Below are 17,284 nucleotides of genomic sequence, written 5' to 3'. Positions count from 1 at the left end.
ACCAACTACTTACAGTTTCTTGTTTTCCAACTACTACCCACCTCTATCCCAAGGTATAAATGTGGATAGGATTTCAGAACAGAGGTACAGTAGTCAAAAAAGAATGTTCACCCTCTTGTATTCTTTTTGTTGTGCCTTTTCAGACTCCAGACAAAGCATTACTCTTATAGTAATCTTGAAAAATACATGTACTTAGCCTAGCCACCATGACTCCAATAACAATTATAAAATGTCTAATAAACTCAGCATATAATGTCAATTCAAATCTTGAAAAGCAAAAATTAAGTGGCATATCAACATTAAAGTTTATTGCTTCCTTTGCAGAGCCGGCCTATTGTCAATAAAAGTCCTTCTGAATGAAGAAAACAGCCATAAATACTGAATAAACAAGTTGGAGTTGAAATGCCATAAATATTCCAGAGCTGTACACTACACTGGATCCCTTTCTCCTCTGCAAACTCCCCCATCAGACTAAAACAAAGTCAGTCACTTGCCCAGTATCAATAAAATGCCAATGAAAAGCTAGTTGGATCCCTATATTTACAATCAATATATCATTACACATCTTTTATGAAGTGCAGAATTTCCTTTTTTTTTCCCCTCCAGCACCATTACGCCTTCTTAAATTAGTCTTTTTCTTTCCCCCTGCAGCAAACAGTTGCATTGATCATTCAGGGTCTCTGGGGTTGCTGGGAAGAATGTCTGGCTGGCTATATTAGAAAATGTGAAAGGAATTTGGGCCCCATCTGAATCTAGTTCCAGGTAAGTGGCCAAAAGCTGAAAGCTCAGGAGGTGGCATAGGCAGTGCCAAGACTAAAACCTGGCCCACAGATGGACAGGTTCCTCAAAGGCTAATGACACATTTATGCACAAAAGAAATAATCTCAGAGAGCTAACTGGATTTGGAGTCATATCATTAGAACTAGAAGGGCTTTTAGAGATCACCTAGAAATCTACAGAGTATTGGTATGAATCTCAAAGAACCTATTCCCCAAAAGATAAATGGTTAAAAAGACATGAAAGTTCTCAAAGGATGTAACATCTACTGTCAATAATAACCTAAATAGTGCTCAAAATTATCAATAATTTGGGATTTTAAAACTAAAATAATCATAAATTATTCACAAGAATGCATTAATTTGGTTAAAATGTTAGTAATATAGAAAAACAGACTAACTCACCTTTGGGAGGGCTATGGATCATTCTGGAATGTTTTTTGCAATTAACATGGAATTAAAAAAAGATCATATCATTGGCCAGCCATCTCACTATTGATTTTATATTCTATGAAGGTTACTGCCACCAAGAAAAGATCTATCAGGCTTAAAATATTCATAGCAGACATTATTGTAATTGCAATTAATTAGAAACACGGTATGTGCCCAGTGATTAAAGAATGGTGAAACAAATTGTGGTATATGACCAAAATGAAAAAGTACTGTGCCAAAATAATTTCAAAGGAATATAGGAAGACATATGAAGTGACCCAGAAAGAACAAAATATATCCAGAAGGATAGTATATGCAATTACTTTTAAATTCTCATGTATGTCTACCTATTATTATAGAGCAATGGAGGCCTGGAAGCCAGGGCTGTGAACTAGACAGTCTAGTGCAGCCAAACAGATAACAAAAATTGGATGGTATTGTACTGATTTATAGAGCACACAGTATTTCTTTTAACAAATGGAAAAATAATAAAGTATAAAGTTGTATTATAATCAGTTACAATCCCTTTAATATTCATAAAATCACAGATTCAGATCTATAAGGGACCTTATATGCCATTTATAATAACTTTCTCATTTTATAAAAAGAGGTGCAGAAAGCAAAAAACCCTTGGCTAAGGTCATGAGTGTATACCACTGTAAGTGGTATAGACTGTCTTCTAAATAAGATTTTCAGACTCTAAATCCAAGGCTTGTTCTATTCTATTTCACTGCCCTTTCTAAAAACTGTTTGGAGCAGTTTCATATTGTGGAATTCAATTGGGAATATGCTGGACATTTGTATAATATGTTTAAATACAACGGCCAAAAAATAATATATAATCCAAACCCCAGGCAACAGAAAAGACCAGAAAGGAAAGTGACTTGCTTGAGATCCCTTGTTGGTCTTGGCAAAGTCAGTACTAAATGGCTAAGTAGTTAAGGTGATGGACTTACTATCTTTTTTGTTCTTCTGTGTTTGTTCCTATTTTTGTCAGTTAGGGTCACTTATTACTTTGTCTCTTCTGTACAAAGAGTGCTTTCAGTTTTAAGGGCATCATGGATTAATGATTTCCAGCAGAAATTCATGCACGGTTCTTCTCTCTCCATAGCTGGACATTTACAGAAGCTGGGATCTAGTACTCTCCATGCCTAAATCTTTCTCTGATCATAAGATGCACACTCAGGAAGATGAGTTAACACTTTGGGATGACTCATGGGCCAGCTACAAAACCCCTATACATAGAAAGGAGCTACACAAAGTAGCATAAAAAAGCAGTTTTCATCTCTATTTTATAGATAAATAAAACTGAATCTGAAAAAAATTCTAATGTATGTCTAATTATGATTATAGAGCAAGGGAGGCAATGGTAGATCTAGGCGTGGAAGCCATGACTGTGGGCTAGACAGTGGAGTGTAGAACTTATCACTTTGGATATTGAGTCTCCAGACCATTACTCCAGACCATCTCCTAGGGAATATCAGATTCAAGACTTAAATTTGAGGGATAAAATCTGTAGCCACAATTTGACATGTTTACAACACTTACAGAAATAATATCATGATGAAAAACATTAGAACTGCCACAAAGTCAAAATTGGCAGGCCATAAGAGAAGTGTTTTCCTTTCACAATGTGCCCCAATACAGAGAAAGCAAACCATCTGTCAATGGCCAAACAAAAGGGGGCACAGACAGAACTGGAAAGGTTCAATCTACCTCTTTTCATGCTGACTTGGAAGACCTAGCTTTCAAAAAATACTTTTAATACTTTTCACTTTGGCTATGGAGACATGAATTTGAACTTAAAATGCTCTTGTCTAAGTTAAATGCTATTTCCTCCTTAGCTATCAGTCCCACTTCCTACCTTTATAGGGAGATATTGGGGGTATCTCAGGAAAGGATTCCTTTCTAGGATCTCTACCCCAAAGAGTGTAAGATCCCCTATAGGTCAAGATATTCAGAACTGCACTTTTTGTGAAAGTAATGAAGCAGAAATAAAATGGATGCTCATTAATTGGGAATAGTTGCTCAAATTGTTGTTGATTTAAGAATGAAACAGATTGAGAAATGACAATAATGAATACAAGGAATTTTGAGAGACATGGTAAGCCTCATGTAAACTGAGGTAGAATGAAGAATTCAGACACAGGAGAATGATATACATAATTACCATCATGACCTAAATTAAGCAGTATCAGAATTTTAAATTAAGATTGACTTCAAAAACTGATCTTGGATTTGTAAGACATACTTTCTTCCTCAAACTTGCTTGTGTCATGGGTCATTGTGGCAACCTGGTGAAACTTATGGACCCCTTCTCAGAATCATATTTTTAAATGCATAAAGTAAAATGCATTGGATTATAAGGAAAACCAATTACTATGAAATAGTGATCAAAATATTCTCTAGATTCTCTAGTTCATAGATATCCAGGTGAAGAACTCCGCAAGTAAAGATATGGTGGACAGAGTGCAGAAACTCATGTAATGTCATTCTGTAGGTCAGGTTGGGTTGGAGTTCAGTGGAAGTAGGACATGGATAAAGAAATGATGTAATAAAACAAAAGGATCATTACAGATCCAGAGTTCAAAGGGACACTGTAGTCCATCTACTACAACCTCCTCATTTTATAGATGAGGCAGCCTAGGCCCAGGCACATTGTTTACCCAAGGATCACATAGGTAGTAAATGTCAGAGGTAGGCTATGAGCCTTGGTACTCTACCTCTAGAACCACTTTTCTTTCCATTGCGCCATGACATCCATAAAGCAATAAATAAACGAACCCTCCTTCATAACTTACCCCCACCCCACCCCTCTACCTACTTTACCAAAGTAGTCATTAAAGGAGGACACAGAAGGAAAATGTGACCTTTCCTCAAACTCTATAGCAGCCTTTTCCAGGTTTCTTAAAGAGCTGAATTATGCACAATAATTGCACATATGTTTAAAGGGCAATGGCTGAAATAAATGTGTTCAAATGCACTTTGGTGGCAATAAAAGAGCCATGGATGTAGGGTTAGAAGATCCTGGCTTTCTGCCTCAGTTGGGTAAAAGAAGACACATCATATTTACTCTTTCTCAGCCTCAATTTTTTCCTCTAGAAAATTACAATTACAAGGTACTTACAATACAATTGTAAGTTTACAATACAAGGTACTTATTAGAAAAGCACTTTGAAAACTGTAAGGCCCTATCAAACTATAAGCTAATTATGCATACCCCAAAGATTTTTAAAGTAGTAATATCCTCTTCTTTAATAAAAAAAAAATTCACTATCTTTCTCAGGAGAGGGTAACAATTTAAACTAATAATTTGTTTAAGTAACTTATAGTTAATTATTTTTCGTTTGTATTTTATTCAAATAAAATGAAAAATTTACCATTTTAAAACAACACAAAAATGTTGAACTACAATAAAAACAATAAAAATAAACACTTCACTGCCTTACTGTCATAGAACCATGATGAGTTGAACCATAGAAATAGATTCAAGAGCTTGAAGGGACTTTTGAGTTCATGGAGTCTAACTCTCTCATTTTGTAGATAAGGAAACTGAGGAGTAGAGAAATTAAATAATTTGTCTAACATCCCATAGGTAGGTAGTAAGAGGAAGAGCCAAGATTTAAACTCAGATTATCTAGACACTTAAATCAATCCTCTTTCTGGGGCAAACACAGTACCCATAATCTTAAACTCCTCAAGCCTTCTTTGGGGCATATCCCTAGTGAGATCAGGGGTAGAGGTAAATCAGGGGAGTGTTTCCCTTCTCACAATTGTAGACTGAATGGTTTCTCAGCCATTCTGCCTCTCCCAGCCCCAGGATACTGTAGGCCAGAAACAGGGGGCCAAAGAGTCCTCTAGCCTAAGTCTACTAGGGAGCTCTTTTAGACCCTCACACGCCTGCCCCATCTACAGTACAGCATGCTGGCAGGGACCTTCCCAGTGAAGAGTCCTTGGCCCTAATACCCTGTAGCATGGATCTCTGATAAAAGCAGCAAGAAATGAAAATGATACCCAAGACCATACTCCCAAAAGTGCATAAAATTCAATTATGGCACACTCCCTTTTAATCTCACCTCCTCCCACTCCAATAATTTTTAGCTATTGCTTCCCCATGCTCCTCCAAGCTCTCTGCAGAGGTGTCCCACGATTGCTCACTGTGACTTACATTTCAAGAATAACTACCTATACATTTTTTGTAACCAATCTAAAAACCTTTAGCAATTCATTTTAAAAAGTATTCTTCAATGAGAGTATGCTACAATTAAGAATGCAGAGTTAATTTTCTTGGCAAAACCTTTTAGCTTTATTCACATGTTCTACTATATTCACAACCGACTGCAGCTAGTAGCCACCAATAATATGACTCTTAAGGCAATAAATAGATGAAAACAACTGGAATATATGACAGAGTCCAAAATCCTTGCCTCGTAAAGAAGCTCATAGGCTATTGCTGGTTATGATTCCATTCATTTGAAAATGGCTGATAGGGCTAGTGTGGAATTTAAAATATAAATGTATGAGAAAAAAAATTGCTTTGAGAAAGGGGAAACAATGTGAGCCCAGCAACTAGGCAAATCTGCTTCATAGAATCACCTGGAAGTAAGGGCTTGGTTTTACACAGATTGGCTGCTTTCACTTTGTATTTAGCACAAAAATATTCCATACTGTAGGCCTGGCATTTGTCTCTTACCCTTTGTCTTAACTACTTCTTACAGAAAACCACATTGAGATGGTAATAAATGCTGGAGCTCCCCATGAACCAGGGTGAGTGCAAAGAAAAATCAAACCCGGTGCCCGGCGGGGTCTTTGCTTTTCTGCCAGATCAGGGCTGTCCATGTGGTGTGCTATATGTCCTGCTGACAAAGGGCAGGATGTAGGATTCCAAAAGAAAAGCCCAAGGAATGATTGTTCCTGCCTTCTTCCCCTCCCCCATATACCTCCTGTTGCTTCCTGTTTAAGGTTAGTGGAAAGAGCTAGTTTCAATAGCCCTGGAAATCAAACACCTCTATTTCTGAGTCCCCAGGCCACAGAGGAGGAAGAGCTAAGGCTGAGCTTCTACCTTAGCTTCCCTCCCTACTCAGTAGTGACCTGGAAGGCTTGTATGGCTCCCATGGTGCAGCCAGACCTGCTTTCTCCCCCCACGCCACCCTCCTCCCTGAGCTGAGTCTGCCAACCAGGGGGCCAATTAGTGTCAATTACAAGGGGAACCACTGCTTGGTAGGAACTCTACTGACATCAATAACTCACTTCGTACAGGCTTCCAACCATCACAGGTGATGACTTTCAGTTGCTAGTAATTTGGGCTGGATTTGAACTGATGACCTAGATGTGAAAGGGCCCATATCCATTAGCAAATCCCTAGAGGCCTCCCTAACATCAATCTGCATTTTTTATTTCTGAAGTCTTTTTCATAAGGCTGGAGCCAGGGCACTCAAATCAACTCTAAGGATTGATGTTAGGGGGTGTGATATAACCCTGAGCAGCTGACAGCCCACAAGGCAACTCTTGAGAAAGCCATTCAGGTACCCAAGGGAGGCACCCTTTGGTGACCTGCTCTCTGGGGAAGTGCACGTGGTCTTTAAAGGCCCTGGCCCGGTCTTTCTGTGAGGGAGGAACCCTAACCCTAACCCTCCCTGCATATAAGGAAGGTGAGAAAGTGTCTGAGGATGGACGATGTAAGGTCATCATTTAGTGAAAAGTCAAGAGAAACAAATAGCCAGAAAAAGTTAATTGGCTTTCAATTCCAGCTCCTTTATTCCCTTCCCAGAGAAATGACCACCTTGTAGCAGGCTGTGGGTCCCTCCTCCTCAGTTCTTCACAGAGCTCTGGGAAGATGACTGTGGAAAGGAAGTAGGGCCCCCAAAATAGGAAGGAGTCTGCCTGCCAGTCATAAGCCAAGTCTACGGCAAAGGCAAGATGTGCCTCTGACTTCCCTATATTCAAACCCAATAGCAAAGAAGTGAGAAGCCTTGTAAAAATGACAGGGTGCTTTCATACTTTTTGAAAGAAACTTTGAAAAGGGAAAAGCATATCATACAACTCACCTGGAAAAGGATCTGAATGATTCCATGAATGATACACATTCGGCGTCCCAAAAAGACAAAAAATGGCACCACCAGCTCAATGAAATGATTGCTTAAGGTCTCAAACTGATGAAACCACCAAGGAGACTGGTGTAAGTAGTAGGCAATGGGGTTAGGTACAGGCTGTGTCTGTGGGAGAAAAAGCAAACAGTGTCTATATTAACCAATTGATTTAGGCTAAGTAAGATGGCACAACAAAATACTTACCCTAAATTGTCATTCACACAGAAAGAAAAGTCCTGGAATGTCAGAGCTGAAGGAGTCTTAAAAATCATTTGAATTCAATCTGCCCACCCTCCTTTTTGGGGGGTCTGCATCTCCCCAATCTCCTCAGGGTTTGAAGTGCTGTGGCCACTCAGGGCCCTGATCAGCTTGGAAGCTCTGACGTGCTCCATTTCCTCCTTAGCCATCCTGGTAGTCTTTCATTTTTGGAGGATCATATTGGTACTAGACTAATCCATATTGGCTTAGTTTAGGGATGGCAAGCTTGCACTTGTATTGCACTGGTATCAACTATATACCATTTTGCATATGTAAGATCTAGAAAGGGGTTATAGGGTTCTAAAGTTGAAAAAGCCTTGAAATGTCATTTACTTTAACCCCCTCACTTAATAGAGGCACAATTTTGGCTCAGAGATGGGAAAGTGATCTACTCAAGATCATATATCAACTTAGTAATAGAAGTGAGCCCAGAGCTCAGGTTCCCTGTCTTCCAGTCTAGTTGGTGTCCACTGAATTAAACTGAATTGTTAGGCTCTTCCCAAGAATTCTAGACTAAGTCATGAGTTATAGTATATGTTGTTTGTGCTGTCTGTCCTCATTTCAATCATTATCTTCTAAACTTCAGGTACTTTCTACTTAATGCATAAGCCTCCAAAATGTATGTATTAGAGAAGAGAGGTATAACAACTCTAAATAGTAACAGTTAATATATTATACATTGTTAGGGTTATAGGATTAGTTTATAGCATTTTAAGTAGCACAATGCTACCAACTATAGCATTACACATACGTACATTCACATATATACACACACTTTTTTTTGCCTTTCATACAAATTCAAATTCATTATCTTTGTTTTAAAACTGTGACAGCATAAAAGCTGAAAATATCCATTCTAATTGGAGGAGACACAACACATCTTTAAATTATTTGTAGCTAAATAAAAAATACAAACAATACAGGGGAAAATTGCACTGTGCATAGCAATTGACTACGGTTATACTGCCAAATCCCACAACTATTGTAATTCCTTATTAGCAAAGCTGGAATTAATAAAGCTGTTTCTTTCTATGGGTTTGAGGCTGCTGTAACCCCTGAGGACAAGAGACCGCATCCTTCCTTCCTCTGACACCGGGACAGGAAGAAGCAACCCAAGGGGTCAAGGAGTTCTGCCAAGTCCATTTCAACAAAGAGGTGGGAGGTCATGGTCTTCATACTTCCTGGGTCAAGAAGGTGAAAGGTCTAAAATGCCCTGGAGAATCTTTCCTTGGGTGGAAACTGTTTCAAGTGAATGTGGTGTGTTTTTCTCTGTGAACTCTTCTAGGAGAATCCCAAAGCTGTTCTAAGATATATTTTGCCTTTTTTCCTTTTCTTTTTTTCTTCTGAGTGGGGAGGGGAGGACATCCTTTAGGAATCAGGCAGAAAAGATTACAAAGGAACCAGGTGTGATCATTCTATAGGTACTGAGGGAAGGGATTATTTACATAGTTCATAACTGTGAGCAGGCATCTGAAACCAAGAAGATGAAGTAGTCTGGACACTTCATCTCCTTATTTCTCTACTCTCTTGAAATATGATAAATATAAAAAAAAAAACCCAGTTCCACTGATTAAAAATATCTCCATTGAACCAATGTTTGATTCTTTTAAGGCAATTACAAGCTTAAAGCCTTTAGTTTGGGCTGGGTTTTTTCTCTTTTTCTTTTTTTTTTTTTTTGGCTTTCTGACCCCTGCTTAGTCAGTTAATACAAATTGACAAGAAAAGGCAGTTTTTAATTGGGAGACCAGCCTATTCATTATTCTAGGGAGGGTGAAAGATGAAGAGATCAGATTGGAGGAGACAATCAATCAATCACTCAAAGCCCTCAAAGCCTTTTCTCAGAAGTATGAAAGAATACCCACTGGCTAACCAGGATTTTTATAAGGTAGAAGGAAAGGAGGGGAAAGGGCAATGATTTGGATAAAAGGCACAGTAACTCAAGCCTTCACTCAAATCCCCAAACAGCTTGGATTGTTTTTTTTGATGTACAAAAAAATTTTGTTTTTAAAAACCAAACCCAACCCATCAACCTTAATTCTAGAACTTATCAGTCACTTGGTTTGAGCTGGTAGATCATGTGAAAGGGAGAATCATTCATCACAAATCTGACATAAGATGTTAGAACTTAGGGGTCATCTACTCCAAACTCCCATTTTAGAGATGAGGAAGGGATATGACTTGTTTAAGGTCACACAGCAAAGTTGGAGGAAGAAGCTTTACTCCTACGAGTTGTTCAGCATAATGCTTGGTCCACTAAACATCTCTCATAGATCATAAATCTGATAGCTAAAGGGAAACATAAACATCACTTACTCCCTTATTTGACAGATTAGGAAAAAGACCTAGAGAGAAGAAGTGGGGATTTGATACTAGATTCCCCCAACTTCAAAACTAATACTCTTTTACATATTAATACCCTGCGTCTCTTAAAAGCCTTCAGTCATAACCATCAAGGAATATTTGGCAAATAATAGGAACAAGAAATTCTGCTAGGTATAAATAGAATATTTTCTCATTGTCAGGTTTTTTTTTTGTCAGAGTTCTCAAAGATCTCCAGTTTCAGATAAATACAATATCCCAGTGATGGGAACTTTTAGGAAATTGGGAAACCTTAAAGAAATCAAATGCTTTGAATAAGAGAGCTTACCCAGGGCCATATCAAGGAAAATAAGGAACTGTCCACTCTCATTTCCATGTCCAATGTTTAAAAAAGAATCCTACTGGGTAGTGGAACCCCAAATGTGACTGAGCTTTGGGAAAGAGGTTAGGTTCTAGAAGCAATTATCAACTCTATCAGAAACAAAGGGATTGAAATAGTTTTCAATGAACAATTTTTTTTTTCTTACCAAGCACCTATTATGTGTAATATGTGCTGTGGAAGATATCCAAAGATAAATTGAAGACATGATCCCTGATCCTTAGGAGTTTATGGTCTTATAAAGAGATGGGGCTTATATACATTATATACATTGATTTTAAGAATAATGCCAAAAGACATAAATTTCATTAGGCCAGGGGTGTGTGACTATATGTTATTTAAACCTATCTAAATAGCCTCTCTGGGTCTCAGTTTCTTCATGTGGAAGTTGAGGGGGTAAGATTAGTTAATATCTAAGGTTCCTTACAGCTTTGGAGCCTAAGAATCCATATGTTTAGGAACTATGTCTACCTAAACTTATATAGGTCAAAAAACCAAACAATTCAGGAACCTTGTCTTTTCTAAACTTTATTTCTTCTAGCACCTACCACAGTGTTATGCACATAGAAGACACAAAGAAGACAATATGAATATATGTATAGAGCAAACTGTATATTCTGAAGTAGTTTGGAGAAAGGCTTGCATTGAACCTTAAGGGACGGGAAAGGTTTGGATTGGTCCAGAACCAGAGCAGCATTGTGGATTGAGTGGAAGGGAGAGGGTGACAGGAGCCCTGGCATAGAGAAGAAGAGTGGGGAGGTGAGGCTCAGTAACATTGTATGGAAGTTCCTTGTTATTGAACAAGAGGACCTAACTATGGATAGGTGAAGTTGAGTCATATTGTGAAGGGAGTCTGAACCTTAGTGTGTTCAAGATTAAGGAAATAGTGGAAAGAAAGTTATCTATTAGGAAGATTTATATGAATGTAGACTCAACCCTTAAAAAAGGGACAACCTCAACCCTAAATGATAAAGATGCTAATGAATGGCTAGTACTTAACAATGGAACCAAGTGATTAGGATCTATCATCAGTAGAAAGAATTGTTCCTAGAAGTCTTAAATAACAGCAATTCCACCATAACAAGAGCATTTTTCCTTCTTGGTATCATATTTTTCCTTCATAGATATGGTATGATTTCTATAGACCCCATACAAAAAATGATAACTTTTCAGTGAAAATGAAGGTCGAATCCCTGACATGTAACTGGCTTCCTATTAAATCATCCAAGAATGGGGGAGTAGAGGAGGGATGAAAAGAGAAGCAAAGTTAGGACAGCATTGCCTGTGTGTGTTCCTTCAGAATGGGCTCCATATGTCTGCAGAACATGGGAGTTATATGATGCAGTTTTCCCAGTGAGAATAGACTGTTTACTCAATAAAGAGCATTGAGGTAAACTCTGTTTGCTGAGTTGGTTAGTGAATTAAGGCTCCCCCCAATATCTCCAACCTACAGGCACCTGTGATGCTGGAAAATTTCTGTTTTCCTTAACATGTTCAGTCAACAGTGGCCTGTTGGCACAGGAGAGGGCTTCCTTCTCTTTCAGCTCTGACCTGCAGCTCTCCCAGTAGCATAGCTGAGGTTGGGAAAAGGCACATACTAGAGTTTATTTTAAGAGGGGGAAACTGCGAAATTACATAATTGTGGTACTTTGTGTACTTTTCCACTCCATTTGTTTCCGGCAAAAAGCTCTGAATAGGGCTCACTGTCTCCACCATTGGTAGGGGGAAAAAAAGACCTAGTTACCTTTGATGGGCAATTTAGAAGGTTGATATAGGCTCTCAGTTGCCTGGCTGGCTAATTAACCTAATATTCTCTGGAAATTTCTCAAGAAAGCACTTTAATTTTAGGATGCATGGCATAGCAAGAGATGAGATACAATTAAAGGAGTTGGGGTGGGATTGGGAAGGAACAACTAGCCTTCATTTAGGAGCTAGAGTAATATATTCTAGGCTAGTAGGTCTGTTGACTAGAGATGAAATAGAGAAAGCAGAGTATTTGTTTAATTTAGTGATTCTATGGAAACTCAGAATTACCAGTATATGAACTGTCTTGGGATACAATGCCATCATGGTACACACTATTCCCTCTTGTCCTAAACACTCTCCAGATTCTTTGTGGATAACAAGAGTTTTCTGGAATTAAATGTGGCAAAGGAGATTTTATGTCTGTGAAGACCCACATGTACCTATGAGGTTCAGTTACACATTCTAAAAATAAACAAAGTCTTTTTCATTAAGGGTATCTACAGATGAATTATTTGAAAACAAGTACACATTAAAGCACAAAGGGCTTTATCTTAATAGTTTTTTGATAGAGGATATAGGATTTGTAGTAAAAAAATTGAGTTTGAATCTGGCCTTTTGTCATTTATAGATTGGGCAAGTCAATTCCCCTTCTTGGGTCATTTTTTTCCACCTGTAAAATGTGTGTGAGGGACAAATTTAATGACTTCTGAGTTTCCTTTCAGGTCTAGATCTATGAACTTAAGATATTAAATGACCCCTAAATACACTATTTTGCCAAACCAAATGCTACTGAAAAGGTAAAATTTCCTCTCTGGGAATATAAAGTTTCATTCTTTATTTCTTTGTTTTCCACATTGTATAAATTCTGATTTTCAAATAATGATTCTTTCTAAAAAGAATGCATTGGAATTTACAGTTGGGAACCTATAGATCATCTAGTATTAACTTATATATTTTATCAATGAGGAAACTGAGGACAGATAGTTTAAGTTTATTACTGGGGCTAGGACACACACACACACACACACACACACACACACACACACACCTCAAAAGAATTAAAGCAATATACATAATAAAGGCAGGAATGTGGTTAGGCCAGAGAAGATGAAAACCTTAAGGAGGGGCTCAGTTGTTTTTTTTTTCTAGTTTCCACACTCCCTGCTTTCCCACCCTCCTCCCACTCATTTACAAAGGGGAAAAAAAGAATTTTAGAATTGAGAATATAGGAGATCCCAAACCCTGGCGTCCTTGGCAATCTGCTAGAAGGATAACCTCTACATGAATGATAACTTATTTATTTATTGGGAATTAAGCAGGGAGAAACATAGACTTGCTAGCTAAGCCTTACACTAGAAAGTGATATCAGGTCACCAGAAAATTATGTTAAAAAATAAATAAAGTCTGAGTAACCAGCTAGCTAAGAGTGGTTCATCCCTATGTTCATTGGAAAGAATTTTAGATAAAATTCTAAAAGAAACTTACAGACCACAGAGAAAGGGGTGTGTGTGTGTGTGTGAAGTACCAGGATGGATCTCTCCTCCAATAAAATGGTTATATGTGTTATGAGTTTTTGCTTTCTAAAAGATCTACAGAATGTGCTGGTACCTTAAAAGGAAAAGAACAAGAATGGGGCTACTCATCTTCTTGTGGAAAAGAAAAACCCCAGTAAAGAATTCAGTTGAAACCAGGAGCTAGGAGGAGAAAGTCTACAACCTAATAATTCGTGATGGAGTTGGGCTTGGGTAGTAACCTGTACTGGACATGGCACCTATAGAATAATACCATGGGAAACTAGTAGGAAGCAATATCTTATGGAGATTATAAAACAAATAAATTCTGTGACACATAGGTCTGCTGGGAGTAGCACTGCCAAAAGACATAGGCAGCCCAGTGGCACCAATGGCAAATATCCCAAGTTACTGTGTTTAAATGCATAAAATATGTGGGATTACAAAGGAAAACACTATTAAAAAAAATAGTTCAGAGACCACAGGTAAAAGAATTCTTGTTCCACTCCCTCTAGACCCCAGGCACTGCCATCTGAATTTCTGATGGACCTTAAGGATCTCCTGGACTTCACCACCTGCCCATCTGATGAACCTTTAGGATTCCTGACTCTTACCTTCTACTCTATATCTGAGCTCCCTTGTGTAGATGCCATCTTTCCCACTTCAGCATGAGCTTTCTGAGAGCAGAAACCTCTTGTTTTTCTATTTTTAGCCTCAGTACAAAGTACAATGCGTGGTAAACTCTATGGACTTAATAATGCTTCCTCATTCATTCATTAATTCACCATAAGCAATGGTGAATTTTTATAGTCTTATTTTTTTGTAACGAAGCAAAATACCCAAACCAGTTTTAGTTTTCCTTAGAACCTCTGACCCGCCTTGATTCACATAGAGATTAGTGCTCCTGACATTATTCTTCCAGAATCATACCACACATTGACATTCAACCTATCCTTCTTCTATCTGTACTTGTCCTGTCAAACTGAAATAGATTATTGTGTATCCTGTTCATCCACATTGGTCTTTTTGGACAACTTTCCCCTTCATTAGAATGTTTTTTCTTTGTGTATCCAGAATTTTATCTTTCACAGTTTCTCCCTCCTTTCTCCCTTATTTCCCATAGAAAATTTTAATCTAAAGAATCTTTTGTATTCCTTCTCTGAACCCTTTGATTCTTATCCTTCTGATAAATCAACCAAAACAAATTTATTAAGCACCTACTATATGCCATGCACTATCCTAAGCACTGAATATATAAAGAGAGAAATATATTCTCTTGAGGGAAAAATTATGTAAATTATATTTCTACAAAATTAATACAAATAATTTTGTGGAGAGTCAGTAGGAGCTACAGTAGGGATCAGGAAAAACCTCATATAGAACATGATGCTTTAGTTGAGCTTTGATAGAAATTAGAGATTTTAAGAGAAAGAAATGAGAAAGGATTATGTTTCATGTCTGTGTAAAGGTATAGAGATGAAGAATCATAAGAAAGCATAAGTAACAGCTAGAAGGTCAGATTGGCCTGCTCATAGAATGCATGAAAAGAAGGAAACAAATATTTATTAAGAGCCTACTATGTGTCAGGCATTCTGCCAAGTGATTTATACTCAGATCATCCTGATCCTAGGCTCAGTGTACCCATTGTACTTCCTGCCCACCTTGAAGGGAATTATATATGAGAAGTCTAGAAAAGTGGGTTGGAGCCAGTTTGTATAGGGGTTTAAGTGTTAAACAGAAGAGTTTCTATTTAATTCAAGAGGTAAAAGGGAGTCATTTGAATTTTTGCTTTTTTCCCCTTAGGAAGGGAAAGTAACATTATCAGACCTGTGCTTTAGGAATATCACTTTGGCAGCTATGTTGTAGAGATATTGGACAGAGGAGAAATTTGAGAAAGGAACCCAATTAAGGTGCTATTACAATAGATAAATTGGGGAATGGCCGAACAAGTTGTGACAGATTATTACAGTGATATACTACTGTGATATAAGAAACAATGACCTGGATGATTTCAGAAAGATCTGGAAAGATTTACACGAACTAATGCAAAGTAAAGTAAGCAGAAACAGAACAACATTGAACACAGTGACAGCAACATTGTATGATGCACAATTGTGAATGACCTAGTTATTTTCAGCACTGAAGTAATCCAAGACAATTCCAGAGATTCATGAAGAAAAATGCCATCTGCCCTCAAATCAAAACATACTTTATTTCACTTTCTTTTCTTTTTCTTTTCTTTTTTTTTTGAGATCTCTTCAATGAAATAACTAACATGGAAAAACATTTTATATGATTGTATATGTAAATCTTTATCAGGTTGCTTACTATTTTAAGGAGGGGAGAGAGATGGGAGGAAGAGCTCAAATTTTTAAAAAATGAATGCTGAAATTGTTTTTACATATAATTGGGGAGAAATAAAATATTATTTTAAAAAGATGTGTAACAGAATGGGCAAGACTTGCCAGTTGCTTGGATATGTGGGGTGAAGGAGAATAACAAATCAAGGGTGACTGAGGTTGTGAATCATAGTGAACAGAAGGATCGTGGGGACCCTCCTAAAAATCAAAGATTCAATTCAGAATATGTTCAGCTTTCCTTTTCTTCTCTATCACAAATTCAACAGTTCAACTCTTCCCACAATTTCTACTTAACAAGTCCATCCCCATTAGTAAGAATCATTTGGAACAAAATTTCCCCTGTTTCCTACTTCTTGAAAAATGTAAATCTCTTTAAAGTAAGCCTAGAAATCATTAACTGCCTTGCTTTGGCAAGGAGAAAGCATTAGTACATGGATGAATAATTAAAATCTAATATGACTATGATAGCAGTTATCAATACTAGGTTCATGATCTATTTCTAAATTATTTATCTATTTTTTTCCCTTTTGTCCAGGTAGTCCATATTATGCTTAAATGAAAATACCATTTCTTGTTTCTGTCTTAATTGATATTTCACCAAAATCCTTCTCAACACTGTTCCCTTCTCTGGTTCCTGGATTTCCTCACTTGAGTGGATCTTCTCTAATATTCATTGCTACTCTCCTTTCTCCTTCTTTTTCTCCAACCTGAATAAAGTAAATGCCCTTCTAGAATTATATTCTGATCCTGTCCCCTATCCTAATAAGTCTCAATTATAACTATGAGGTCAAATTTATCTCATTTCATTAATATCTCTGGTTCACCTTAATCATATATAGTTGATACTGTGGATGCTGAAGCCCTACTTGCATGTTATGCCTCTGGCTAAGATGTTTAAGGCCAAAGAGTGAGTAGATTAATTAAGGAAATGACTAAAGGAATTAGTAAAGGGAAAAATCTAATTACTTTTGATGATTTCTGCAGATAAAATCCAAAGAGAATTCTGTTACATGTTTTTAAATTTCACAACTTTTTTAGTGCCTGGGCTTATTTGAAGCTTAGTTTCATTTATCTTCATTATAAAAATGCTATTGAAGAGGTATTTGAAACCCCACAAGTGTTCTGGAGAATTCAAATTTCTCTTCCTAAAAATATAGAATGTTTTATTAATTTTAATATTCCCAGCCAGTTATTTTAATTTTTTTTAAATGGAGCCACATTCTGAGGTTGGTGGGCTGATTTGAAAATACCATCTATTCCACAAAACCAGGGGTAGTATTTTGCAGAGATAAATTTTTGAAACTAGGTGAATTAAAATAACTTTGGAGAATTCCAGTAAACCCCTTGGGACAAATGGCCACACACTGGGGTGTCAAAACAGGCCAATGGAGTATTTATTGGCCCCCTATCACGT

At 37.4% G+C, this 17,284-nt stretch overlaps 1 protein-coding gene across 3 annotated transcripts in view; it reads right to left on the bottom strand.

Moving 5' to 3' along the window:
• Nucleotides 1-17,284, bottom strand: part of LMF1 (lipase maturation factor 1) — a 915,352-nt gene that overhangs the window by 212,824 nt on the left and 685,244 nt on the right. For all 3 annotated transcript variants that reach the window (XM_007499282.3, XM_001373637.4, XM_056805702.1), the window contains exon 6: nucleotides 7,256-7,423. In XM_007499282.3, the coding sequence (XP_007499344.1) occupies nucleotides 7,256-7,423 (168 nt within the window). The remainder of the gene's footprint in view (nucleotides 1-7,255; nucleotides 7,424-17,284) is intronic.

Source organism: Monodelphis domestica, chromosome 7 (genome assembly GCF_027887165.1).
Source record: "Monodelphis domestica isolate mMonDom1 chromosome 7, mMonDom1.pri, whole genome shotgun sequence".
NCBI classification, from domain to species: domain Eukaryota; kingdom Metazoa; phylum Chordata; class Mammalia; order Didelphimorphia; family Didelphidae; genus Monodelphis; species Monodelphis domestica.
This window is presented reverse-complemented; position numbering and strand designations above follow the sequence as displayed.